At 48.7% G+C, this 27,701-nt stretch overlaps 3 protein-coding genes across 7 annotated transcripts in view; 1 reads left to right on the top strand and 2 right to left on the bottom strand.

Moving 5' to 3' along the window:
• The window catches only part of LOC120898206, a 76,917-nt gene extending 66,798 nt beyond the window's left edge, over window positions 1–10,119 (bottom strand). For 2 of the 5 annotated variants that reach the window (XM_040303737.1, XM_040303742.1), the window contains exons 1-2: window positions 9,781–10,119; window positions 6,938–7,266 (exon numbers count right to left, since the gene is read on the bottom strand). The gene's annotated coding sequence lies outside the window, so the exon portion shown is untranslated. Of the gene's footprint in view, window positions 1–6,937; window positions 7,267–9,776 lie in introns of all 5 variants that reach the window. The other 3 variants (XM_040303738.1, XM_040303740.1, XM_040303741.1) reach the window with 3 other exon arrangements.
• Window positions 10,120–13,304: 3,185 nt separating this feature from the next.
• On the bottom strand, window positions 13,305–26,085 carry LOC120896807 (protein O-mannosyl-transferase 2). The gene is made up of 8 exons (XM_040301256.1): window positions 25,685–26,085; window positions 24,944–25,220; window positions 23,992–24,876; window positions 23,413–23,653; window positions 23,146–23,294; window positions 20,764–20,953; window positions 19,605–19,745; window positions 13,305–13,915 (listed from the first exon to the last, which is right to left on the bottom strand). The coding sequence occupies exons 1-8, from the start codon at window positions 25,807–25,809 to the stop codon at window positions 13,722–13,724; spliced, it is 2,202 nt and encodes a 733-aa protein (XP_040157190.1). The 5' UTR covers window positions 25,810–26,085; the 3' UTR covers window positions 13,305–13,721.
• Window positions 26,086–26,954: 869 nt separating this feature from the next.
• Window positions 26,955–27,701, top strand: part of LOC120894681 (coiled-coil domain-containing protein lobo) — a 167,269-nt gene continuing 166,522 nt past the window's right edge. Inside the window, exon 1 of the mRNA XM_040297422.1 lies at window positions 26,955–27,540. Within this exon, the coding sequence (XP_040153356.1) occupies window positions 26,998–27,540 (543 nt within the window). The 5' untranslated portion in view covers window positions 26,955–26,997. The remainder of the gene's footprint in view (window positions 27,541–27,701) is intronic.

The raw sequence follows: 27,701 nt of genomic DNA, 5'->3' as shown, positions 1-27,701 counted from the left end.
TACCAAAAAAAAAGAAGAAAAGAAAAACCTCCACCCGGTCACGAAACATCGTCGTACAAGTGTCACTATCGTCCTTCTTGCTCAGCACACACACACACACCAAGCAAAACCCTACACACGGGATTCATTCAGAACCACCAACACCATCGTCACCGCCAGGGGGGAGGGGGGGGGAACTTGCTCGAGCAGAGTTTTATCATCGTTGTCAAAAATGCTGCCCCGAAGTTGTGCCCCGCACGACATTAGACAGGCGCGCCCTGTCTGTCTGGCAGGTCTGTGTGGCATCGAAGGAAGGGAATGAAGGGTGCACAAACCCGGCCAGTAGGGGTAAAAAGAACCGCTTAGCGAATGGAGGCGATATCACGTTTTATTTTCTCCGCTAACGCTCTCTTTTCATTTTTATGGTTTTCTGCATTTTCTGACGCGGGATCGGGGAGGCCAACTTTCCCGATGAACTTCGGGCTAAACTTTCGTGCGGAGAAATGCTCACTGTCTGTCCACGGGGTGGAGGGGGAAAGGGGTGGAGGGCTCTTTTCCCACTTGTTTCTATCCCAGCCGTTCCGGCTGTCTCGCTATTAGGCCAGCGCAGTGCCGCTTCACGGTTCACGATCGAGTATTGAGAGAGAATGGAACGCTTTGTCCTTTGTGTGTGATGCAGCCTCGTGGACTCACCAGGGCAAAGGTGGATGATGGAGGCCAAAAACAAAACAAAAAAAAGCAACACTCCCACACTCGTCTAATCTTTCGCAAATTAACTCGCTCACCATTGGTGGCCACTGGGTGTAGGCAACCGCCCGAGGTGCCCGAGGTCGTCATTATCTTCATCGCTCGAAATGAAGTGGCGTCCCCGTGCGCGCTCGTTCCGTGGCGATATCGACGTTTCAGCCCCGGAAATCGGGGCATGAGCGGAATGGGGCCCGAGTCTGGGGGGGGGGGGGGGACAACCTGCAACTGCTGGCAAGCATTTGCATTTCATCGCAGATAAAGCTGCGATAAATGATAAAGTTTTGTAATTATATTAAACAAATTCAGCACGAAAACAAACCCGTCGATCGTCGACTGGGGCACCCGGCAGAGCGCACCTTGGAGGGTGAAGCCCTGGTACGTTTTGGGACGTTTCTTCTTCTTACAGCCAGCGATTGCTGCAGGTACGGTAACGGTGGGCGATAGGGAAAAGTTTTCGTGCGAAATGTCACACACACACACACGCGCGCGGACGAGAGAACTGTGCATGTTCAACACGACACGACATCTCCCGAGGTGTGTAGCCGGAGGCTGCCACCGAGCCTGCATTTCGGGCGGTTTATTAAATTTTAAAGTGCTAGTTTCACCCACACTAGCCGGCAGTTTGGCTTGGGCTGCAAACCCAAACCCCTCAGGAAACCTCAAAAACCCCTTTATTGAGTGGGATTGCTAATGAAGGGCAGGAGGTGGGACGGAAGTCGGCATACGAAACGGAAGGCGCTCGAATGCTCATCTCCCTTCCCCTCTCCTTCCAACAAGGGGGAAAAACTATTCAAAAACCGGCCCCCCCAGCCTTCCCCACCCGCTGTACGAAGTTGACATTTGTCGTAACTTTACACCGTGGGTTTGTTTAATGAACTACTTTTGTCGGCCGGTTTCGTTTTCTTTTATTTTTTTTCTGTGTCGTGGCACTCTGTTGCTGACTCAAAGACAACTGAACGCTTCAAGACGCAGCCGACAGTACAGCACACAGGAAGTTGGGTTCGTGGGCGAAACTACAGGAAAGGAAATGATAAGAATTTCCGCGGCATACCAGCGACAGCCTTCTGACGCCTGTTGCGTTACGGGTAGTGATTTCTTTCGGGTGGGGGGAAGATGAGCGGAAGTGCGCAGGGCAGGGGCCATACTTTAGTGGGGGTGGGGGGGAAAACTTTAATAATGGTAAATTTATAATGCCGACTATCTTGCGCCGTGCAAGCGGTCGGTGTGGCTGTTCGTGGTCGTAGTGATGATGCTGGTGCTGTAGGCGCAAATTTCGGTTTTACGTTGTTGCATTATTATGTTCTATGAAGTGTTTCAAAGCGCAAGGTAGTGAACATTGCGTGCTATTGTTGTTGCTATCTTGCTTTTCATTTAATTTGAAGGAAATGGTTGGCAAATTATTTTGGCTGAAAGTTGCTGTCAGATTCATGGTAAGCTATTTGCGTCCTAACGATGGCTTGATCGTGGTGCGGATTGCATACTTTAGGGCGATAAGGACCATAAAAACAGAGGAACGCCTTAAGGTATGCAATAGTGCCTGTCAGAATAGTATTATTGCACTTCATTTTAAATGTTTTTAATGCATTAATGGAAAGAAAATCATTGCACAGATATCTCGTGTATCATTGCGGCTCGCACTCTCTCTCTCTGCACATTATGAATAATTTAATTTTAATACATTTGTAACAGCAATTCTCTTATCGCTGTGTCATTGTCAGCCAAAAACTGTCATCGCTGTTCGAAACAATGCCCATAATACCATTGATAGCTGCATTTACAAGAAATTACTGCTCGATGGTGCCCGATGGAACGATAAGCTTCACGAACCTCGCGCTACATGGTGTACCATCACTGACTGTACGCGCGCGCATGGCCCGATACCGGAAGCTAATGTATGCGACACCAGTGGATTAAGGCCCTTGGTGAAATGTGTCAGTCGCAGACGCGGGCTGTAATAATTTATCACAGCGGGTACAGCGGCGCACGTAACGGGCACCGCGCGATTCCACTGTCAATAAGCTGCCGACAGTATCGCTGCCAGCTAAAAGCAATCATTATCGACGCTCAATGCGATCTCACATACGGGTTTTGTTGCTTGGCTGGGTACGGTTCCACCGTTCGAGAAGGAACAGGGCCGGCTCTACAGGAACCGTACGGTGGGGGAAGGGTGGGAAGATTTTGAATGCAAACGGGCCGTGTTAATGAACATGACCCAGATAGAGCCGATGGAGCCTGCGCTGGGTCGGATCGGGTTTCCAATCGGAAATAGTTAGCTAACCAAGCTACCAAGCCTGCTCCAACCACCGATGGATAATAAGCAGTGCTGTCTGTTAGCTCTGCGTGTGAGAGGGAGGGACAGCAAGAGAAGAGAACACGAAAGCTTACGTCACTGTGCTACCCTTACGGCCAACCAGTACTCCATGCAGCTCCCTCACGGGATCGGGAAGCCGGTGGTCAAAAGCCTGCCCGCCGATGTTTGAATAAAACATGCACCGGACCCACTCCATGGACGCGCTTCCCGCACGAGCCCATGATGCAGAATGCATAAAAGTAATCTGCATAATGTAGCCCAGCGTGCGCGCGCGTAGCAAACGATTGAATGACCATCGAAGCACAAATTGTCGAGCCCCGTTTCGACGCAGAATCAAGCACCGATGGACCAAAGCGCACGACCTAGCTGCTATCGGATGGAAAGGATTTTTGTTCGGTTTGTTTGGTTTGGGGCCGTTTTTTTCTCACTCCTCCTCATCCACCTGCACCGGACGGATCGATCCGTAACCGTAACCAACCTTGAAATGCTAAGTTCACAGTGCGAGGAAAATGCTCGCTAACGCGAGGGCAGTCCTTGAAAGGGATCACCACTAATCAATCGAATGGCAAGGCTAGTCGGCCGGTAGCCGTACTGAATCACACGGCTGTCGGTCCGATGACCATTCGATTTCTATTTCAACCACCCAGTCGAACCACTGCTTCACTGCCTCTCGCGTAAAGACGACTTAACAGAAAGTTAAACCTTAAACCATGATCACAGCTCAGCGGCTACGTACAAGCTAGCGGACTCCCTGTTTGCCCAACCAGGTTCCTGTGTGCTTTCGTTTCCACAGCATTCAACAGCAGCAGGACCAGGTCAGATGGGAAGGAGTCCGAAGATTCACGGTTCGCCAGCCGCCCACTAAATAAGTCGGACCGGACAAGATTTATATCAATCCCGGGCAGCGGGACTATCCTTCGCCAACTCCGCTCAGCTCAGCCCCGTTCCTACGGTTGGGCTGCAGACCGTGCGATGTGTTGCGGCACCAACTACCACCGGCCAAACCGGGCTGGATGGAAAGAAAACTTGCCCACCGGGAGCCATAATTTCACTCCGGTTGTATAATTCACTGTGAAATGTTGATTTAATCATTTGCATAGGAATGCAACGCTTTCGGCGCGCAACGTTGGTTCGCTTTTGCTTTGATTTCCGGCACGAATGGTCGAGCGTCTGGTGCGTCCGTGTCCGTGTCCGTGTGTGTGCCGGGGTCGATCGGGCATCAGGCTGGTTCCGGTTCGGTGAGTTGTTAGTTAAGCTTGACGTGGCATTGGAGCTGCACAGCATGGTTGTGATAAGTAGAATAACAATTTGGTTAGCCGTCAAATGCTTACGCTACACGCTGTCAAGCATACTGTTGGCGTATGCACATCTCCATTAGCTGTTGCCTCCCGATGGCAAGATGGACACGGGCGAAGGACATTTCTAGCTTGGAAGGAGGCGAGCAATGATGCGTATGTGGATGGATTAAATTGAGCATGCATGTGGTGCCGCTTGCTAATATTGTTGCTGATGTAAGACAATTGGTACAATCCGTGTATTAGACGTAATATCGCAAAAATCGTTTTGTAGTTTGCAGCAATTCAGGCGCATAATTAACCATTTCAAAGTCAATGCCTTGAAGGATAACCATTTCTAGGTAATTCGTGGCATAATTGCACACGCAACCAGTGCTGCAAAATGTCATAACCATCACGTGACAATCAGTACCGAAAACAATGAACTTATTCATGGTAGTTTGATGTTTATTGCTGATACTGAATGAAAGTGTGTCAGCATGTGATGGTCGCACCAATTGCTTGAGTCTCACCTTTGATCATCACAGTAGAGCTCGTGATGCTGACATGATTTTGTTTCAGTCGGAACTTGACATGACTATGTCAGTGATATTTTGCAGATCTGATCATAATAAAAAAGTCACGATAAAGTTACTGACCAAGCATTTATGACAATGACGGTGACATTTTGCAGCACTGCAAGCAACTCGTTCGAGTGTTAGAATCCGCCTGAAGGTATGCAAATGAAAATGGTATAAACTATATTTTGTGCCTATGAGATATGTGTTGTATATCTCTAGGCGCTCATAAACCTGCATAAGTATTGTATTGTATTGTTTATTGCAGCAGTAATTGGCCGAGCGAGCGGGCCTTATTACTTAATACTACCCTACATCTTAAATCTAGCAATACATAGCTTATAAGTAACCGAACAAATACATAACGTAACGCACAGTACAGCATACATGTTAAAAATGTGTCGCGTGATGCCAGTCAAAATTATCGTAATTAGCGTTAAATTTCAGAGCCATCGCAGTTATGGGATCATTTTCACTATGAGCACGTCTAGTCAGTTGAGTTTTAAGAAGTCGATAGTTAAGAAATTTATGTTGATTCTAGCTAGTAGTTCGGGTGCGTCAGTCTCACCTATAATTAGCTTAGACATAAATTTCTGCTGAGCTACTTCACGTCTCTTTTCAGGCGTCTTTAACCCAAACAGTAAACACCTAGTTTCATAAGACGGACGAGGATCTACATTTCGACACGGGGTAAAACGCAGGACAAAACGTGTAAACTTTCTCTGTACTGACACCAATTATTTGGACCAAAAGCTGGATGAAGGAGACCATACTACCGAACTAGACTCAGGCAGTGGACGAACAAGAGACTTGTACAACAGTAAGAGGCAGTGAGGGTCGGAAAATTCTCTCGATTGTCTGCGAATGAAACCTACCATTTTGTTGGCCTTGTCTAAAATATCGGAGTAGCGCTGATGAAAATTCAATTTACAGTCTAGGGTAACGCCTAAGTCCCTAAAAGTCTGGCAACGTTGCAGTATGGTTCCAGATATATTATAGTTATGGGTTATGGTACTGACAGTTCGGTGGAACGACATACAAATACACTTATCGACAGATATTAGTAGGTCATTTTACCGCACCAGTCGGAAAATGCATGCAAAATAAGTAGAGCAATAATGTTTTTATGCATACCGGGCCAGTATAGCAGAACGCCAAAATGTATGCAATTTGATATCAAATTATTACTTACTGCAATCATTTAATTGTATACCTGTCAGAACGCAATGCTTTGTAGTGCAATCAAACAACTTTTCGACTTGCTAATTAATGTATCGTTTCAGAGAAATCAATCCAATCGGTCAATGGTTTCCTTTACAAAACGTTTTCGATTGTTGGCGAATAGATGAATCGCTGAAAGGGAACCTGTTAGATCAATCACAATTTGACCGCTAATTCCAAACCTTAACCACAACGCTCCCGTGTAACAAACCCCCTCCAGTGCTCCAGTGTTTAATCAATAGAGCTCCCTAGCCTTTGTCACTGCAGGGTGGGGAAGGCGAGCTGCGTCATTGTTCAACAGGTAATTTACCCTGCTCCAGACCACCCCCGGCCAGACCGGGCAAGAATGGTGACTGTGCAGTGTGCTAGCAACTTCGGCTTCGGTCGAGAGCAGGTTCTCCAAACAGCAGTTCCGCTTTATCGAGATCACCCCAAAACGTCGTTCGTCCTCGTTGGTGCTGCTCCGGATCATGAGCGCACTCAGAATTCCCCGAAGCCAATCACGCATGAAGTTAATTTTGGGGCGGCAGAGAAAAGCTTCGAGTGTCTCCCAGCCCACTTGATGGTGTGTTGGTCGTGAAGTTTTCAAGATGCCGCGTACGAGGGCCGCTCTTGACAGTGCAGCTTTTCGAAGCAAAAGCATCCCCCGTTCACATCCACCAGAGCGTAACGGATCCCAGCACTGGCACTGGTTCTAGTTGGCAGCCTGTTGGTGCGGGAGTTCGGGGGTTTTCTTGGAATTCTTTTTTCTAGTCTGGTGTAATTCTGTGTGTCTGTATGTCTGTGTGTGTGTGTTCGGGTGTTCTAATTAACTAATAGGCACTTACCGTCCCGTGTGCTGGCGCACTGTGTGTCTCTGGCAGGCTGCTGAACCGTTGGTGCTAACTTTCCAAGAATGCCACTCGCCACAGCTTGAGTGACAGTGCGAGTTGGCGCTCGGTGGTTTTTCTTTTCACTCCTTGCACTCTTGTGTTTCTTCCCTTGCTTTCTCACTTTTTCGCTTCTCCGTTTACAATTACACTCATTCGTAGCACTTGATGGAAACTGCTCAGCACATTGTTACCCTTGGCGCGGTCTCGGGCTCATCTTAACCTTGGTGGAAGAAAGCACACGATTGGACGAACCTTGCCCCCGAACAGAACAATCGATCAGGCCACTTCAAAGGACGGAGAGGAGAGAACAAAAAAAAACAGATTTCAATCATTAGCTTTACGTAGGTTGTCGACATTCCAGCAATTCCTGCATCCACGACAAACGCTTTCGCCCCACTAGGAGGAAAGTTGCCAAATTTTAATACTCTCAAATTCAACCTCTCCACCAGCAAACTACCCAGTCAAAACAGGAAACGAAACAGATCGTTAAAATGATTGCTGTTTTCAGGGCACGGGTCGGCCACTCCCATCCCTTCGGGGTGTAAAACAATCGCTCCTGCCGAGCTGAATGTAAGCAGCAGAATGACAGTAGAATGTCGGTGGTTATCGGTCGTACATCTTACAATCCCGTCGGCCATCATCGCCCGATGTTTTTATGGCGCCCATTAAAACCAGCCACTGTTAAGCTGGGATTGTGCGACACCGAAACCGACCGATTCGAATGGATCATATTTGGCGTCCCTCCTCGGGAAACGCACACTTTGACCGGGCGGCAGTGAGTGGCTGCTTGCTTTTTACTGCCGTCCGGTTTTTTTGTTTTGTTTTTTACTTTTGCTGTTTTGCTGGCGGTGGCGACACATTTAATGCTGACAAAATGGGAAGCGACAGAATTCGAAAGGATGGTCCATGGTCGGTTGTAACAACGCGCTAGGAGGCCGGTTCTGCTCTCCGAATGCATTCCACGCGCTGCTGCATCAACGCCGCCGCCAACATCATCATCAACTTCTTCCAGTCGGAGCCTTAGAGCAACTCCAACAAAACTCCTCCAAAGCATTTTTGTATTTTTTTGTGTTTTACGCCAGCGAACGCTTCCTTCCCCCATCCTCAAACGACGGAGCTCGTCCCCTTCCGGTTTGAGGTGTTGTGCTTGTGTGCGGGTCTTCATTTCCACCCAGAGCGTGCTCCTTGCGCTTCCCCAACCATTGGGACACCCGATGGGACCGAACTATCTTTCGCACCAAGAAAAGCGGCCCTTTACTTAAAAGCAACGGCCTTTCACTCCACTCAGCCTTTCGTATCGTTTGGCAGCCGCTTGAAAACACACTCAGCCCCGCCAGCTTTCCCGCAAGCCTGTAGGATCAAGTTTTCGACGCCTCTTAATCTATTTCCCACCGCTTTTTGTTGTTGTTGTCGTGTGTTGTCTTCCCACAGACGCGCCCGGAACCGTTTTCGGACAGTCGTTCGTTACAACGGCGCGCCAGAGGAACGGCATTCGTTTGGTGTTGGTTTGTGTGTGTGTGTGTTTTTTTGCCCCTTTTCTCTTTGTTGGAATTTTGTTTTGATTCAGATGGGGCTGCTCGCTGTGTGCTGGTGTCGGCCGTACCCTTCGCTCAAAGCTCGGCCCTGTGACGGTCCGGGGGGCTTAGCTCTTCATTGTCTCCGGTTGTCTCGGCCTCATTTTGTGGCCATCGTAGCCGTTTTACCCCGTTTTTTTTTGCTCCCTTTCCGAAGCTTTGTGAAAAACATCCGGCCAATCCAGTAGTGGCGCAAGGGCGGATGGAACAAAAAAGTGGGGCGGGCCCGACGGGGAAACAAATTCACATATTTATTATGCTTCATTTCGTTCCCCACTTTCCGAATGCTGCCCCCCCCCCCACTCCCTCCGCCCCCAAATGTGGACGTACGGCGTGGTAGGAAATTGGACAAACTTTGCCCAATATTCTCCGAAAGCTCGTGTCATGCACCCACACACAAACATACACACACACACACTTTCTGTCTTTCTCATCTAAGTTGGTGTTGATGTTTGCGAATGTCCTTTAGGTCTGGGTTTGCCTCGTGTGTGGTTGGGGGGGGGTGAGTTTGGCGACAGCGTGAGTGCGTCCCGTGCTTATCGGTTTCCAATAAAGTACAGTACGTAACGGCACGGAACTGCGGGAACAGTGTGCCGACCAGCTGGAAAAGTCCTACGAGCGAGTGAGCCCTCCCACCCCCATCCCCACCTCCCCTTCTAACTAACAGGGAGAAGACAATAACGAGACCTAAATCGGGTAAAGGCGCACAAAACTTCCCCAAAAAAAAAAAACTTCCGTATCCCTTGGCGACGTTTGAGTTGGCGCCTACTCAATGTCTTGAGAAAGTTAGTTGGAGTTGGATGTCCTTCTTTTTTGTTCCTTCTCACTCACACACAACTCCCTTCTCTCGAATATTGACCAGCAAATTCGGTGTTTCGGGAGGGGGAATTTGGGTGTTTTTTTTGTTGTTCTGTCCTAAATGGGAATTGTTCAACTTTCCCCGTTCGCTTCCCATACGGAACGCACGCAATCGTACAGCCAATTGGGGACGACAAAGCGCTGGGGGGGAAGCACGTTACATTCGTTGTTTTCCCTTCCCCGGGTTCGCGCTAGGAAACAATAACGGCCACACAGCCGCACAACACGCAAACACAAACTCGGGCTCGGGAGAAAAAGGATAAAACACCGTCCATCTACCCACACACAACAAACCCACACACACACACAGACACACACACGCACTGACACACACAGCAGTTCCAGCGTTGAAGGAAACTCACTCACTTTGCACCCGTAATAGCGATTGTCCTTTCCGACGGACACACAATTTTCCAGCACACACACTCACACCAGCGCGGAGCGCCGCCTTGGCCTCCTTTTCACCGGTCGCCACACGATTCCGGAACCGACCTGTGCGCCGTTGGTGGTGGTGACCTGCCGACACCGGAAAACTAACCCCTTCTTACAAGCAGCGGCACAGGCTCTGTTCCGTTCCGCCTTGCTCTGCTTTGACAGCTTGTCGCGGGGGTTTCACTACAGTGTAGCACTGCTACTGTACCGACGCGCTTGGCGACACGCTTTCCGGCTGCCAGATCGAACCGACCGTACGAACAGAGACCGCTTAACTGAGAATCGGGCTGCCGACCACGCTCCATTTTAAGGCGACGAGCGCGGCCGCACGCTACACGCTTGGCTCGTGCTGTTTCTTTTTTACAGTACACTGGCTGTGTGTGTGTGTGTGTTCGTGTAGCAGCGGCTTCACTTTCACACCAACACACAGCCACCGTCATCGCACTTTTACTGTCCAGGTGTGCACTTACCCTAATGCTCGCATGCCGTTTGCAGTCAACAAAGGACACAAGCCGTACAGTATGGTTGTGTGCGTGAGCGGGAGCTAACCACAAAACTCACCACACACCATTCCTAGTCGTCGTCGTCGTCGTCGGCTGTCAAGTTGTCATGTGTCAAGCGAGCGAACGTTGCGAGTGATGTTGGTGGTGGTGGTGGTGAGTTTGCGCACTGGCGTCGTCGAGCCGAAAATAAATAAATGCCATTTTTCGGCCACCGCTCGTATTTGCCGTTTCGTGCTGGTCTTTGAATTCAGCACGAGGACATCCACCCCTGTCCTTCCGCTTGCCATCCCAAATCCATCCACGCATCTGTGTGTTTTGACATTTTGGCGTTGCTTTGCGGAGTCGGACGCTAGCGCGATGCTCACACACACACACGTACAAACGCCCGCAGCACATGCCCATACACAGCGATACAGTGAAACGCAAGCAGGAAGGGAAAGGTCTCCCCCCCCCACCCCCGAATCCGTTTTGGAGCTTGTGTTTTGATTCCTCGCTTTCGTTCGGTTGCACGATTGGCTGGTTTCGTTGTGTTCGTTCGTGTTTTATTTTCCTTCTTTTGCTTCTTTTGCTTTGTATTCCCTGACCAAAACAACCCAAAACCGCAGAAGCGATGGAGGCGCCTTGTGGTTTGTGTGACGGAACGGTTATACGGGTGTGCGCGCGTGTGTGTGTGTTTGTTTTGCTGGAGACCGTGCAGCCCCGTTTGGTATGGGCAAGTGCAATGGGAAGCAGTTTGTTTTGCTCCGTCTGCGTTGCTGCTGGTGCGATGGGAATGGTGGGCGAGGTGTTTTGCATTAATTTTAATAATGCCATAAGGCGTGCACGTTTTTGTTGCCTCGAGAGAGGAAAGCCAAGTGCGAAATGAATGAGGAAAGCACGAAGTTGGGGAAAAAGATTTAAACACATCGATCGAGATAGAAGAGAGATTGTTTTTTTTGTATACATCGAACAAAAATTTATGTATTATTAAAAAGCATCATATTTTGAACGTTCACCTCATTGAAGGTAATTAAAAAAAGAAAGATTCATTTTATGTAATAATCCTGCAGATAAAATACATCATTCAAGCTTCAAGCTTGTGCAAACTTCAAACCCCACACCACTCATCCTCGGGCAACTTGTTGCGGAAGCGGGAACGTTTGCAACAGTGAAGAGTAATCGTGACAAGAGCAAACCACATGTTGCTTCTAATCAGTAGGGCCAGATGACTTGAACTCACACCCCGAAGCCTTTCGGAGGGGCAAATAATCAATCTCATCGCCGCACGCCTGCTATGCAAATAGTGAGCCGGCATGCAGTGTTTATGTTGCTTCAGAATTGCCGTATCACCGTGAAGATACACACACTCGAAGGAAGCATTATTGCTCCAATGTAGACTGACAGAATGGATAGTTTTGGTAAATAAAAAAATGATTTACAGTGTCTGTTTTTATTGGACAGAATCGTTTAAGCTTCACTACAGTATTAATCTGCATACCCTGAGCTCTAGTGCTCTTCATTGAAATTCAGGGTTCAAAGTGTAACCAAACAGTCCGGCTCCCATTTCATACAGTGATTGAAAACAGAAGACATCGCTTGACGAAACATGCGAAACATCCGACGCTACAGTTCCGGCACCATGCGAATCCGTGCCAAAGCTTGACCTTCTCCCCCCACCCACTTGACGACATCTTGATCTTTGTGCAAGTAAATTAATTGAAAGACATACGAAACCGCTTCCTCCGGCTCGGGCAGTGCTTCTATCACCGGGCAACGATAAGAAGTTAAGTCCGTACTCTCCGTTCCACAGCTGACAGCTGACTTCTACCTCGGTGTCCTCGGTACGAGGATGACCATCATCATCATCATCATCGTCGTCGTCTTCGAAATGCGATCCGTGCCCGGAGTTTGACTTGTCCGGGGTCGTTCCTTTGAAAAGCAATTTACAATTTGTTGGCAAATGTTTGCCTTCCGATGTGCGGAACCGTCGTCTGCCGGAGTTGTGTAACGACGGTGGAGCGTCGTTTTGGGGGGACAGCCAAAGTGTTGAATTCATCGGACCTGGGTGGGTGGGTTGGGTGTAGAAGCCGACAACTGCACTGATCCGTTGCCGTTGTAATCCTCGTTTCTCGAGCGGTGGCGTTAATGGCTTGTCGCTCGGGTTTGCAGCGGCAATGGCCCCCCCGGATTGAAACGCAAACGCTTCGAGGGTGATGTTAAATGGATGAGTAAGTAAGTGCGAAATGAGCTTGATGGTGAATAAATCTTGCTCGTCTCATTTACACAAACCTTGCCCTAATCTATAACCGCTACATTTTCGCACACTGCTCGTGATAAGCCCCCTTCTGCTCTCTTGAAGGTTATGGGTCAACGGTTATTACCGTGCCACACACACACACCCACACAGAGTGGCAACAAAAGGAAGAAATAGAAAATTCGAAGCAAAAAAAAAAACGGGAAACCGTAAGCCGAAATAAAGATTGAAATTGGCGAGGATTACCGTGGTAACCCTTTTTTCCTTGGGATGCCGATGTCCCGGCTCACGTTTGATCCCTTGCTGGGGCGGAGGATGTGCGGAACGTGCGGTTTTGTCCAGCAGCTGCTACCGATGGTCCGCCGAGCACCGAGTTCGTCCATAATCAAAAGCCGTAGATAATGATCCGGAAACCACAGCGAAAAAAAGGGATTCGCAAGAATGTGAACGGTTGCTGCGGTTGGGCGAGATGTGGTTTGAGAATAGAAGTAAGAGCAGGACGCACGCACATCACAAGCGGGATTGCAATTTAAAAATCTGATAATGGGCAATGTTTCGGCATAGTTTATGTGGGGTGTGGAGCTAGGCGCATGGGACGCGTTGATAGGTAACGATAAGGTCCTTTGATATTTGGTGTTTACCTTTAAACTGTCGAATTATTATCGAACCAAGTGTGGTAGTTGTATGGGGTTGGATGGACGAAAGGTACGCTATTACGCTAATGCGGTGGTGATTTGTAAAAAGAGGATTTATTAACAAATTATTGACATTAACGAGTATTGCTGGATACGATTGACTACAACAGTAAGCTAAAATCTCAAAGTTTGATTGTGTCCCTTTTTTCCATGCGATGCAACCGAAAAATTGATAACTTTGCGAAGCAAATTGCATAATGTTAGGCGTTCGAATGTCCACGATTGCATACATCGAGGCGCAATTTGCAATTATACTACACAGCACTCCCCAGTTGGACCTCATCAAACGCTTGTTTCTCATTGGTAATCCACACCATGAAGAAGGTGTCCGTTTCCCTTCCTTCCCCCCTCCCCCCAATACAACACTCGTAAGCTACTAATCAATAGCGCGCAATGTTGGCGGACGGGGTGGACGGGTAAAGGGGCCACAAACCATTCCGGCCCTCAAAACTCCCAGCTGCTCAGCCACTTGAGCGAGGCCAGCGTCGAGTTGGGTTCGTGGCTGAAGGGACCGCTCATGCCGTAGGCGAGGGGCGAGAACAGCACGAAGCTGTACACCAGCCCCGCCATCGCCGTGCCCAGGCAGGCGTGCCGCAACCAGCCCGGCAATCGGCCCGTAATGTAATCGAGCATTACACCTGTAACGAAAGGACAATTTTTGTGGTTAATTTAGTGGTGTGCGTGGGGTGAGGGGGAGGAAGTGGGTGGTGAGGAGAGAGTGGGGCTACTATAAACAACTTCCGCAACGTGAGCGTGGGCCAGTGGGAGGGCGTTTTAGCAGTCCCATTTCGTCCAAAGTTGCCGTGTGGTTGCGTAAACTATTCACTAAATTCAAATATGGTTTCCGTTGCCTTTTTTGTTTTAATTTTCTCCCATTGGTGGTTGTGATTCAACCTTTTTTTTTTGTTTTTTAGATTGACAAATATCATCGAAAAGGTTCACAATGGAATACGTGTGGCAGGGAAGTTTGCGGGGGGCGAGCAACGTTCGGAATGCAAAACCGCGAAAGCCCCTCGTCGCAATCGAAGCGTGCCTCCGTTTTCGATAAATCTGACCCGCTGCGCTGCGATGCGGTTTCTCGATCCTGTGTTGGTGTTTGGTGTTCAAAATTAATGACCGCTGAAATTGGAGCGTACGCAATCACAACCCTCCCCAGCTTCCCATCCCTTTCAGTAGTACGTTGGTGGAGTAATGGACAGTTTCGGCATGACGATGAAAAGCCCTCACTGCACCCAGCGGGAACGATGGTGGACGGGACTGTTCGGAAGAAGGGTTCGGGAATCGGGTACAAAGTGTGAGCACTTGGAAGGGACTAAATAAAACATTGCAAATCATTCTGTTTACAAAACAATCCATATGTGACATTTTTAGCTAAATTGGGGCAAAGTTTTTGATAGTTTCATGTGTAACATTAATCGTAGCTTCAAAAAGCGCCTAAAAGTATGCAATGTTCATAGAAAAATCACTCCGGTGCTATTTATTAAACTCAAAATTCCTTTTTTTTGTCTCACGCTCGATACAACTCAACACCCCATTAAGTGTTGCAGCACCATTCGAGTACGGCGTGCCTTCCAACACCTTGCATAAATAGTTTATTAAACAGATCGATTTCCAGCCATGCAATTAATTGTTGCCCAGCAATCGGGAAACATCAACCTCCCGCCTTATACCCGTCCGCCTTCCCCACAACCCAACCGATAAAGCCCAATTTACTCACAGCACCTCCTCACTCCCCAACCAACCCTAAAACCAGAACCCCCGTCCATCACACGTGTAGTGGCCGTGTGCTGAAAGGATTGTGTTTTAATTTTTCATGCTCACCAACACACACACACACACACACACACACACACACACACACACGCACACGCACGTGTGGGCTGGCCGGAAAAGTGACCAACTGACACCGAATGGCCAACTCACGGTCACCACCCAGCCGACCAGCATATTTGCGAATATTGTGGCAATAAAGTGGTACGCGGAGTGCCAGTTTTGGGTGTTTGGCTCCTCACTCCGCTCCTCTTTCTGCTGTGTTCCTATCATGTTTGGTGGTGGTGCGTTGTTTATTACGAAAATTTGAACAAATAAACGAAAACCGCCCCCCACCTCACCTCACACACCAGCCATCGCTCGCTCGCCGTCCCTGGCTTGTGTTTAATAGATCGATTCCGTCACTGTTTGGGCAGTTTCGGCTGTTTGGGGAAGGTTAAGGTGTGACGCGAACCATGGTCATTAGAGTTAATTTCAAACACGCAGCCAAAACGGTGGCACACGTGGCCCATTAGCGCGCGCGTGTGTGTGTGTGTAGCGAGGGAAGGAAAGTGGGCGAACGTGTGTGAAAATAGGATTTATTCTTGGTACGGTTTCAATTCGGTTTGATTTTGTTAAGCGTTTTGTTCCACCGAACGTCTATATTTGAAGAGAGAGAGCGTGACTCCCCAATAAGCAGGGAAAGGAAATTAATGCTTCCGTTTCGCTCTTGCAACATCCACTGTGAATGTCATAAAATGAGATTTTAATAATAATTCATAGCTTCACCGATCAGAGAATTTCATTCGGAAGCGCCGATTACCGCTTCACGCCATTGATAAGCACCGGCAAATTAAACGCAGCTTCCTCGCTCGCCTCACGCCTCGCATCCCACTAGGGAAGCCCCTTGACCAAACTTCAAAGCCCGCGCACAATGCGCAGGAAAAAATAACAGTTGCGCTCGCTTGTAAGATGTCAACTCGGTCGCGGTCCGCCAATTGATTCCGCTTTTTTCTGCCTTTCAGTTCTATGAAGCGCCTGTCCGGCCTGTCGTCTGCTAAACGCGCGGCGTGGAAATGCCCGCCGAGCCGTGGACCCCACCCCAAAGCGAAAAGCGAATCAGAAGCCCGGCAGGAAGCAGAGCCACCACCAACCTGTCTGTGTGTGTGGGCCAAGCGTCGATCAAATTGAAACAGACTGCGTCCGTTATGGGGTGGAGGAAGGAGACGGTTTGTTCCAAAGAAGAGATTTCCTTTCACACGAACAATGTTCCCGAGAACTTGGTGGGGGAATGGGGACGGGCCAACTGAAAAGAAAACCTGCAACAACTGCGTTCGGATAAGGTTTCCCGCTTTCGGTCGTGCTGCCTCCACTCGAAGCAAGGCAAAACGAACGCAAACGAAGGAAATCATCATGAGCGGCCGTCCGGTGCTCTGGGTCCTGCCCTCCACGCCTCCCCTCCCCGTCTTCTCCTGTGCGTCAAATTTTGAATCAGCTTTATTACAATCGTCGTCCCCAGTCCGTTCCCCACTTTTGGCCACAAGTTACCTTAAACTTGGGAGTGAGTGGGCTCGATTCCGTTTTTTTCTGTTCCGTTTTGTTTTTCTTCCTTCGTTCGTTTCATTCGTTGCCGTGCTGGTTCGAATTCAGTTCCCCGGGTTGGGCGCTGGGGAAGTCGTTCGGGCAAATCGCCCCCGTGTAACCTCACTCTCCCCCTGCCAGTGTTACGGGGGCAAGTTCCTATTTTTCACCACCCAGCGGTTCGATTGTTACGAAATTGGATTTTTCCTGCCCCGTCGTGACCTTTTGCATGTCCGTGAGCTTCGCAGGGGCACACGGATCGCCACAGTGGGATGCGTTTCTCTGGACCGGCCAGGGGGCTGCTAATGCACGAATGTCCGCTTCCCCCCTCCTTCCCCCCTCCAGCACAAGCTTCACATTTTGGGTGCTATTGTGCGAAGTTGTTGGAGCAAGTAATTTTGAAGTAATTTAACATTTTACCTCCCCCTCTGGTCCATGATGTTGCGGTGCGGGTGAGGTGGAGCGAAAGGTGAGCTTTCTTGTGCCTGACTAACTGACGGGAGGGGTGTGTGTGTGTGTGTGTGGAAAGTGGATTCAGAAACTCTGGTACCTACATGTAGCACTGTAGCACCGGGCAGGGCGCGTAGCAACGCATACAAATTGAATTCGGAGCGCCTTCGCCAATGGCACCGTTCAGCTCGTTTCGGTACGGTAAGTTTTCCTATTCCGGTGAGAAATCATGATGCTAAGGATGGTCAATTCGGTGCGAGTGATTGATTTTTTCTGCTTCTTTTTTTTTTTGGTCCTCTTCCATTTGATACACCTACACAAGGGTGGAAGACAGTCGGTGTAACAAGTTTCGACCCGCATGTAAAATTAACATGCAATTTCTCGGGTCGGACGTTGTGCGGGGAAAGTTTATCTTTCAAATTCCATATCGACGATCATAGCTTCTAGGGAAGGGAGGGAGGAGAACTGAGGCAAAAACAACACACGGGCTTATTTGTGTTTGGATAGTAAAGTCAACAAAAGCCGTCCAGTCGGTGAAGGTTTGTACATTAATGAGAAGGAAAGGTAAATTATTTTTAGAGTTTGATGTTTTTTCTTGCGTTGGGCCATTGCCTCGATTCATGGCAGGAAAGGCTATGATTGAAGTTAGCCGCTAACCGCCTGCCAGTAGGCAATCGGCACTGCAAAAACAGATTTATAAAGCAAATCGTAGTAGGCGGCTCAAAAGCAATCGTAGTAGGGCAAATAGGAAAGTTTTGCACCTAAATTACTTCATTACTGCAAACAAATTATCTAGTGTATCATGCCGTGCATAATGCATCATTGCTCATGTGCTCATCGGGTGGGTCAAACATTTTAATTGATTTCACCAACACGGGGTGTTTGGCGGCCAAAAGGGAACAGTTAAACCACGGTAAGCGTTGGGCGTCTTTGCACAATAAATGTTATTGTCAGCCCCAGTGTTCCCTCTCTTCGTTGCCCCTTTGAGTGTGTGTGTGTGTGTGTTTGTGGCTTTGTGTAATGAGTTTTCCTCCCACCCTCTCCCTCGTGCGCACTTGATTATCACGGACAATTGGTGAACGGTATCATCTTCCGCTAAGTGGCGGCCGGTAAGCACAGCCAGAAGGGTTGAAAAACTAATTTCGTTATGAAATTGAATTTCTACGCTTCGTTTGGTGCACCGAACGCGTCGTTCGGTGTCGATGGTTGGGGCCAATTGCAGCTATAAGCTGGGGTAAAAATCAAGCTCCAGCATTCATGGAACTGGCCCTTCAAATTTGTGCACGAACATGGAAGGGGGTCCGGGATGAAAGCGTTCAACTGAAGAGCTCATTAAAATCATCTTCTTGTGAAAGGATAATCACTTGTTCTGTCTCACACACATACGCAGACACACATAAACCCTTGTGATGATGATTACAGATCTATCTGTGTGTGCCGGCAGTTCGAACTTTGGCCATCGAGTTTCCTCCCCCAGCTCAGTGGTGCGTGAAAATATGAATTTTTAAAAATTAATGAGTTTAAAAATCTGTGCGAAAGCTCCAGCAAAAACACTCACACGAACGAGGAAGAACAATAATAGCACAGTCCTCATGCACAGTGAATGTGGGTTGCGCTTTTGTGCGAGTGTTTTCCCCGATCCCGATGTGCTTTCAATCAATTTAAGTGGATTCCAACAGCGCCACTCACCGGACTGTGAATTCATCTACGGCCATCGGACCTCTGCCTGCCATTCCTGTGCCGCACCATTTCGGCCGGGAGCATCGCTTGGCATCTTGCGGCATACACTTTTGCCATACATTTTTACCATGTATGGAAATGGCGCACCAAACCAGTGGCAAAACTGAACCCACAGTCCGGGGAAGAAGGGCTTTCAAATGGAAAAGTCATTCCAACGACGCAGCGGCAGCAAAAAACGACAGCCACTTACAAAGTCCATTTTGGGGTGGGGTGCCGGAAAACTCGATTCCAAACACGTCCGTCAATCAGGGTGGACCGTCCGGGGGGGGCTAGTGAAATGAGCTGCCTCGTTAAAAACACATCCATCGTGCCCGAAACCGAACGGGACCGAACAAAGCAGCGCCGACGAGAGCCTTCCCATGTGCTGGATTTTTGAAGTCCCCTTTACAGCTGTCCATAATTTCTCGTTCGACCTTTCTCTATGGGATTGCAGTATGTTTGGCTTTTTCCGTTCCACCTTGCCCCACCGTTTGGCTTGCCGGGGAGTTTGTCAATTAAATTACATTAAATAATCCTTTTCGGCTGCCGGCACCGAGCTGACGCGGAGCTGGCCGGCATGGCAAAGGCTTCCGCTACCCAATCGCACCAATTTGTTGCTGGTTCACGTTTAGGTGACGAGGTGATTAGAATATTCATTTGTTTTCCAAGAATGAATGCTACACTTTTTGTCCCACTTTTCATTCCCTCGTTCTTTTTTGAGCCGTAGTGCCGCTTTTCGAAATTATGACGATGGCCGCCAAATGATTAATGAGCTAGACAGTGACGCTGCGTTTGAGTGTGGCGGGGGCCTTGGGGGGGAGTACTTACCGGCGAGCATGGAGTTGAAGACCAGTGCCGGGAAGTAGTGATGGAAGTAGAGGACGCGACCCATCGCGTAGAAGGGAAGGTAGTGGATCAACCAGCCGCCAAACAGCCATACAGCAGCGCGCAGCAATTTCCATTTGGTAGCTGAAACGGGGAAAAGGTCGTTTAGTTATTGAATTTATTAGCAATAAACGTGGTGTTATGGTTTTTGTTTATGCCATCTATCTAAATAGGAGTTTTATTTGAAGCCAGAAAACGCCTGAAGGTATGCAAAGTGAAGGATGTAATTATTATTTTTTAACTATTTTTGCTTTTTGCTGTATTTTTGTGGTCGTATCGTTGTATATCCTGATATTCATTGCAAAAGACTATTAGTCAGTGTACACGAATATACGTAATAGCTCTACTTTCGTTGCTTGAAGCAAAGGAAACCATAGTTTGCATACCTTTAGGCGTTTCGCCTTCAAATCACATCGTAACCAGAAGCCGTTCAGGGGAAACATTAAACTATGCGCCCTTCTTCTAGTCGCTTACAGCCGATATCATAGCCGCCCAAACATAATTCAAATTCTATAAAAACAGTATTTCAAACATAAAAGGACAACGTTATGCAACAGCCCACACGCCGGCTTAATTAGTACGGTCCAAACTGTGAAACACACCACCAAACGCCAAGCCATTGTAAGCTGAGAAGCTGTTTGATGAAACCAAAATAGCTAAGAAACGAAACCCACCCATCCCCCTGCTTAATGGAACGGTATTTAGCAGCAATTTCAAGTCCCGGTGTCTCTTTGCCCGGTGCTCAAATTCGGGCCGGACTAATTTGTCAGCTTTCTTCTACTTGCACAAGCGCCGAACGCGACCGAAAGTGTCGTCTGTTGGGCAAAAAGGACACGCCGTACATTTCTCCCTCCCGGGTCGCACTCGGGCTACACCGGCTGGGTCACCAATTTACGCTCCGGCGGATATTACCTTGTCACCTTCCCACGCCCCACAAAAATGTGAAGACAATTAAAAGTTACGGCGCAGCATATTTCGCGTAACGCTACACCGTAGCGCTGCCGTTTCGAGCGGTTACTTTCCGGGCTTGTTGGTTAGTAAAATAGTCACACACACACACACACACACACACACGCATAGAGACAAAAATCCATCTACTTACCGTCCGCTGCCGGTGGGGCTGGGCACGTCCGGGCCGTGTCCGGTGGGCTGGCGGCCGAGTTGCGTTGATATCTGATAATCTCCACGCCGAAGATGATTAAAAAGAGTGCTAAAAATACCAAATTGCTCCACCAGATGATTGGGTTGCCCAATAAATACACGCGATGGTCGGAACCGGAGAAGAACTGACCCTGTGGAGGAGAGAAAGGGAGGGAGAGGGGAGAGATGAATTTGGAGAACGAAACTCAGCAGCAACGACAGGAAAGAAAAAGGTATGTTGTAAAACATTCGGTAGCAACTTTTCCCCGCGCACGAAACCATGCCGCCCGTGGAGAGAATTTGAATTTATTTCAAGTGGAACGATAAAGTCCCCGACCGAGAAGTGCGACCAAATGAAGGCAAGTAACAACAAACAGGAAAAAGAAGAGAGAGAGAGAGAGCGAAAAAAAAAAACAAAACATCCCGCAACTTTCGTGCGTGCTTTTAGTCATTACGTCGCGAAGTTTTGGGTGGTTGCGATGCGGTGCCGGCGGTGCGTCGTAAAAGTGCGAACTGAGAACTGAGGGAAAGCAGCGAGCAGGCAACGGCACAAATCCCGCCGATAGAAATGCGCAAAGCTGGGCTGGAGTGGTTTTTACTGGTGATAAACTTTCGGCCTTTAAACGCCATTCAATGGGGCGAAAAATTGTGTCCATCCGCGGACAAAGTTCAGGGTAAAGCAACAAACACACCGCCCCAGCTGACGCGTTTGGCACGATGATGGGCCAGAACGAACCTTGACCACCGTGCGAGATCAGGCTTTTATGGGGGAGTTTACAAGTATTAGTAGAACGCAGAGCGCCAGAACAAGTGGGCGAAGATATGTACTACAAGTCTTCGAAATGAAAGTTGCTTATGTATTGAGAATATGAGAAATTATTCTACATAAAAAGCAAAAGAAATTAACAACATTCGGTGTGGAAATAAACTCTACCTTGATAATAAAATATAGTTCAATAAGATAAGAAATATTACAAAAAAATTATGACATTTGTATTAACATGATAAAGATCGCAAAAGTTTTTCACAAAAGTCGCAACATGTCATTTAAAATGATGTAAACTATGAATAAACTGCTATGATGTACGACTTGCATACTTTCAGGCGGATAATGCTAAAACACTCTGTTGGCGGGATAAAACGCCTAAATGTATGCCTAATAACCAGCAGAAAAATAACTTAACAAGCGATTAGCTAATCTTCTCTACTGTATATTAGTTTTTTTCCCCAAACATCTAATAATAAATATAACGGCTCAGTGTAAAGGAAGAAATGACGCAGCAATTAAAATTTGCAAAGAAGATATCTTACAGCTGTAAATTAACGCTTTCCAAGTAGGCAAATAGCGTACCCAAACGAATATCAAGGGGCCCGAGAACGGTTGCAGTGGGATACTTAATTTTCCACCCGAACCGACATTAGACCTACCCTTGTAAGCCGTGCTCTATCCACACCCGCTTGCGTACATCGCATTCCGATCCATCGAACGACGCCTTTCACCTTCCACCTGCAGCGCCGCCTTTCTCAAGAATTGGGAAGAAAGCGTCAGCCCCATACGTACGCACGCGAAAGGACTCGGAGCTCAAGAACGCTTAATTACTTCTCGTACGTCCGTTTGGCCTCGACCTTTCCTGGGCAGGTGCTGTGGTAACGTCTTAATTGCTCAATGACGTGCTTAAATGTGGAGCATGGGAAGGTTCAGGGGGCATTCGAGCACACTAGCGCACGCATGCTTCTCGCAAACCGGGACGCACAAAATCTTTACACTTCCGACAAATGCTGAGCGGATGCTGGAGACAGTCGCTACGACTCGTTAGGACAACTCGATTATGTAGGTGCGATTGTTGTTGCGAACCGGCTTTAATGAGGATAAGCATCCGACCCAGAGCCTTTCGTGAAAAAAGGGGTGTTTTAAGCAAGAAAAGGACATCTTACCGCAAGCCAGCTCTAATTATGATGCTACCCCCGTTTAGCGTGTAGCGTGTTTAAGATTGTTTCCGTTCGCATGGTATCGTTAGCTAGTCATAACTTTCGTTTTTTGCATAATGATTTGCCTTACCTCTTAAGGAATGGGTTATCAATCGGCTTCATAATCCCTTTTGCGTAGCAATAAAAGGGGTTATTGACATTGGGATAATTGGTGCTAAATTGTGCCTTATGATGTCAACAAAACTGATCCCTAACGACCCATGCAATAACGATCAGCAAACGGACACAATACTCACTGCCGTCTGCAGTTGGCTTTTTGTCCTACACGCACCTTCTAGATTTTGATTAGCAAGACTTTAAAATCGATACATCCAAAACCCCCAAAACGCCCAGCCATCACAAGACGGTTACTCACCCGATAGTTGATGGGCCATTGCCACGGTCGGCTGGTGACTTCACCCTCTTTTGGCTTCAGCCCGGCATTGCCCTGCAGCATGACGGCGTGCGACTCGAAGAAGCGACTAATGAAGCCGGGCGCATAAACCTGAAAGTTAACGCTCGGCACTGGGGAGGGGGGAAAGCAGTGCGAAACGGAGGGTAAGCAGAAGTTAATAAAATTTGTCACACACCAAGGCGCCTGCAAGGGAGCGGAAAGAGGAGATGCGTTACGCGCGGTAGTTACATTTGTCAAACTGATTGTCCTCCACGTTCCATTGGGCGGCTTTGTCGCGAATGTTCGGATTGCAGGTCACCTCCTGCTGCTCGAAGCCCCACTTGGGCAGCTGCTTGTTGGTGGTGGTGAGCACGCAGCGCTCAATGTAGTGGTAGAAGGTGAGCCGGCTCGTAACGGTTTCGACCGCCTGGCCCGCCTTGCCACCGACGATCTGCACCATCCACACGTCGTTCGTGTCTCCTTGGCCCTCCTGATGGGGGGGAAGAAACAATGTTTTAGTTAAATTTTTTTTTGCAAACATGCTTAAGATTTGCAGCATTTAAAATTAAATTAAAATTATCAAAGTTAAATCACCAAAACAGAATTTCAAATTTATAACGCTCAGCGACATCGGTCTCACTGTGCAGCTTTAGCGCGGTTTCAAACCATTCCCCTGTGCGACACTAGCGCCACCTATACAACTTTTCCGTTTCATCGAATCTACTCGTGAGCTTTCACTGCTTCAAACACGCAAGACTGACGTGTTTTTTTTTGTTTTGGGTTTTTCTAATACTTCCTACACTCCTTCAGCTCGGAACCCCAACTCACCTCCCCGTAGCACGTAACTTGCAGATGCTTCTTCGTCACCGGTCCCTGCTCACGGTGCGAGTGCAGATTGCGCAGCGTCTGCACATGCTCGAGGCGCACCAAATCGCCGTGCCTGATCAGCGTCACGTTCTCGACCGTCTGCTTGTCGTACGGCTTGATGAGCCACCGGTTATTCTCGTCCTTGTGGCTGTACGTCGTGACCTGCTGCTGGCGGGCCCCGAACCCCTTCGGGTACAGGTGATTGTGGGAGTGCAGGTAGCCGCCGCCCGTCTTGTGGTTTTTCAGCGTCACGACCGCACCGTAAGCCACCTGCCGCGGCATCGACACGTTGTACAGCGAGTTGCCGACCAGGTTGGACTGAAAGCCGGAGCTGTAGAACCCGTCGCCGCTGCCGCTGCGGTTCAGCACGGCCAGATGGATGTAGAAGAAGCTGGCGTACAGCAGGACGGGCAGCACAATCAGCGTAACGGCACGGGCCGCCAACTGCCGGACGGTGTGCGTGATGGGCAGCGAAAGGTCGCCGAGCACGTCCCACAGATCGCTGGCCGTGTGCAGGCCGACGAGCAGCACCACGAACAGGCCGACAAACTTCACGCTAATAGTGCAGGCCAGCATCGCACCGGTGAACGCGAGCCACACCCACCAGGCGCGGGTGAAGCTGGCCGCCTCGCGGGTCAACCGGGACACGCGCGCCATCCCCATGACGGAGGCGGTCATGAAGAAGATCAGCGGCGGGTCGAGCAGGATGTAGCGGTTCAGGATGAGCATGCCAATGTCGAACAGGATGTAGGCGGCCGCAAACGTGGACGCGGTCAGCGAGCCCGTCATGTCCCAGACGGTGTGGAAGGACATCGGCACGACTGCTGCCCCGAGCGCCGTACAGAACTGCAAGGACGGGGTTTAGAGGCTTTAGAGGCAATGTTCCTTACATTGGTTCGAGTGTGGCACTTACGATACGCATTCCTTCGTAGTGGGTACCGTTGTACTTATCGCCGGGCTTGTCGAACGGGTAGGTGCCATCGTACCCGGTAAGGTAGCCGGAAAGACCGATCAGCATCTTGCCGAGCGGCGGATGCACGTCGAAGAAGAACGTCCGGTTAATGTACCAGCTGCCCATCTTGCCGAAATGTGTCTCATCCCAGCACACGTGGTCCGGCACGGTGACGTTGTAGAAGCGCGTGCCGAGAGTCAGCAGCAGAATCACCCCAAAGAGCAGCCACCACCAGCTTCTGTGGATAGGTATCAGTAAGGTGTAGCGTTACCGTGCAATTCGAAATAAACACGATGGGACTGCAATTCCAATAGATGGAAGGTCTTTGCATTGCAATGATCAACAAAAATGCCATTTAAAAGTTTCCCTCCACGGTGTGTTTGCATTAGGCTGGCGACATTTCGCTTCCACTCCAAACCTCAAAACCGGTCTTTCTCGAAAAACGCTCATCGTGGCACGCTAACCTTCACGCGTTTTAGCCGCACAATGGCTCATCAGCGCGGCCTACTGTGTGCGTCGATTACAGCAACGAAACCATCTTTCACCGCAACTCTTGCGCAACGCTCCACGAGATGCTCCCAGCTGCTGGGAGGGGACGCCATGAGCCTCCCCCCTTGTAACACAGCCCGGGTCGCCATGTTTAATGGCCACGTATTTGATATTTCAACCCTCAAAACAGCATCGCATCCATCGCACACTTACTTTGGTTCACTTTTGTCACTTGGCTCATCTGCCTTGCTCTTCTGCTTGCTCATTTTCGACACATTTTCAGCTGCTTGTTCCGAACCGGATCTTTCTTTTTCGCCTGCTGCCACCGTCGTCACCATGATGCGTATTGGCGTACTCTCTTTAAGATGAGAGCGCTTCCTGTTTAGTAAGCGATGCAAATGAAAGAACAAACAAAGGCACACACACACACAGACACCTTCCCACTCCTATTTGAGTGCGAAGGCAGTAGAAATTTCGTAGATTTCTTTCCCGCTGCGGGACAGGCAAAAGCTTCCCACAATCAAAACAAACAGCTTTGACAGCTCTTACGCGGCAGTGTCTGCGGAGAGCCGATGGGAAAAGCCGCAGAAGAGCTTTGGACGCGTGCGATCCAGTGAGAGATCGAAATGAAACTGAAAGTGCGAGGCGCATACCGCTGGAACCGATGGTTTGCCGATCGTTTGAGCACAATGGTCGTTCCACAGTTAATGTTTTGGACGTTTTAGAACAAATATTTTATTTTATTTTAATTAAATTTATTTAAAATGTTGTACTAAAAAAATGTTAACAACATTATAATTCAGTTTACATTAACTTTCAAAAACACGTACAATTTTCAACAATAATAGTATGTGAACGGTTTCAGCTTTAACTTAGGGTTCGTGTCTTGAATTTTGCAGCACCCGCAGCATTGAAGTCACCGATGCTCTTTTCCACAATTGCGAACAATACATGCGCACTGAACGTGTTTATTGAAGCTGTGGAACGGTAAAGAGGGAGTGATTTTGAGTTTCGCAACAACACATAGCGTTTTCATAGCTGGTTAGAGGTTTTTGCTGTTTACGTATTTATCAAAATTATGTTTTTTTTTTAATATTTTTTTGTTATCGTTAAACTTAATCAGAATCATATTTAATAGTGGCAGGAAACTAAGTCCATAAATATATTTATCATAACAAAAATTTCAGAAAAAGCATTATACATATTTATTTACTTTCATATTTACTTACTTTCATATATACTTACTTTCATACTCTATGGAAGTTCAATAGTAGACAATATGTATAAATGAAACGTGTTGAACAAAACAAACAAACTGAAACTCCAACCATTCTTCACGGCGGGCCCAGCTGGACTGGGCAACAGTTCGTAGCAACGGATCGATTTTACACGTTACCATGGCAACGGTCAACCCGACCACAGCTGTTTGCGGACCCCGCCGTTTCCATCGAAGGAACCATCCGCCGGCAAACAAGCCCGTTCAGTTCCATTCTTTCGTTCGTTCGCGACACACTCAACCGCTTGAAATGTCCTCCCGGGAAAGTTCGATTTCGGCCAACGTCGCCGACATACTCATCAAGAAGCTACGCGACAAGCGGGCCCAGGCGCGTGAACTGCGCATACCGCCCCCGACACCAACGAAACAACCGTCCGTGCGGTTTTCGCCCGAGCTGTCCGTGGAGCTGCGGCCCGGCAACGAAACGCTTGAAGCAATGAAGCGGAAGCTCGGCGTTATCGACACCTGCTTCCCGGCCTACCAGCCACCGGTCGATGGGCAGACCGGCGAGGACGCTGTCGACTATCCGGACACCTACCGGACGCTCTCGTCGAAGGAGAAGCTGGTGCTGCTGTTTGCGGAAAACTTTCGCCAGCAGTACAGGGAAAAGTTCCCCCACCGGCAGCCATTGGTGCTGGCCCCACCGAACGAGTGCGGGGTGCAGAAGTTCGTGTGCACCACGCTGCGACCTGCCGTGCTGCTGTTTCCGGATCTGATCGGGTCCTGGCAGGAGATTGCTGCGTTTGTGGCGGACTACATCGTGTACGAGCCGCTGGTGGATCAAGTGAACATGGTAAGTGGTAACATAGCAACAAGCAGAGGGGGGTTCTTTCCCATACGATATTAGTGGAAATGGGTTTCGTCCGTCTTTCGTCCAGTTTATCATTTCTCATCACGGGGCTGCATAACATACAAAAAACAGAAGGAAAAGAATAACCAACCACATGTGAACAA

This window comes from Anopheles arabiensis, chromosome 2, assembly GCF_016920715.1.
Source record: "Anopheles arabiensis isolate DONGOLA chromosome 2, AaraD3, whole genome shotgun sequence".
NCBI lineage: Eukaryota > Metazoa > Arthropoda > Insecta > Diptera > Culicidae > Anopheles > Anopheles arabiensis.
This window is presented reverse-complemented; position numbering and strand designations above follow the sequence as displayed.

What these genes read in the sequence shown, in the direction of transcription:
- LOC120896807 (XM_040301256.1), bottom strand. Translation starts at nt 25,809, where the DNA reads ATGGTGACGACGGTGGCAGCAGGCGAAAAAGAAAGATCCGGTTCGGAA. An exon ending in ACTACGAAGGAATGCGTATC is followed by an intron (nt 24,877 to 24,943) that starts GTAAGTGCCACA and finishes CCGTCCTTGCAG; the next exon opens with TTCTGTACGGCGCTCGGGGC. An exon ending in CTTCAACTCCATGCTCGCCG is followed by an intron (nt 13,916 to 19,604) that starts GTAAGTACTCCC and finishes CTTTCGTTACAG; the next exon opens with GTGTAATGCTCGATTACATT.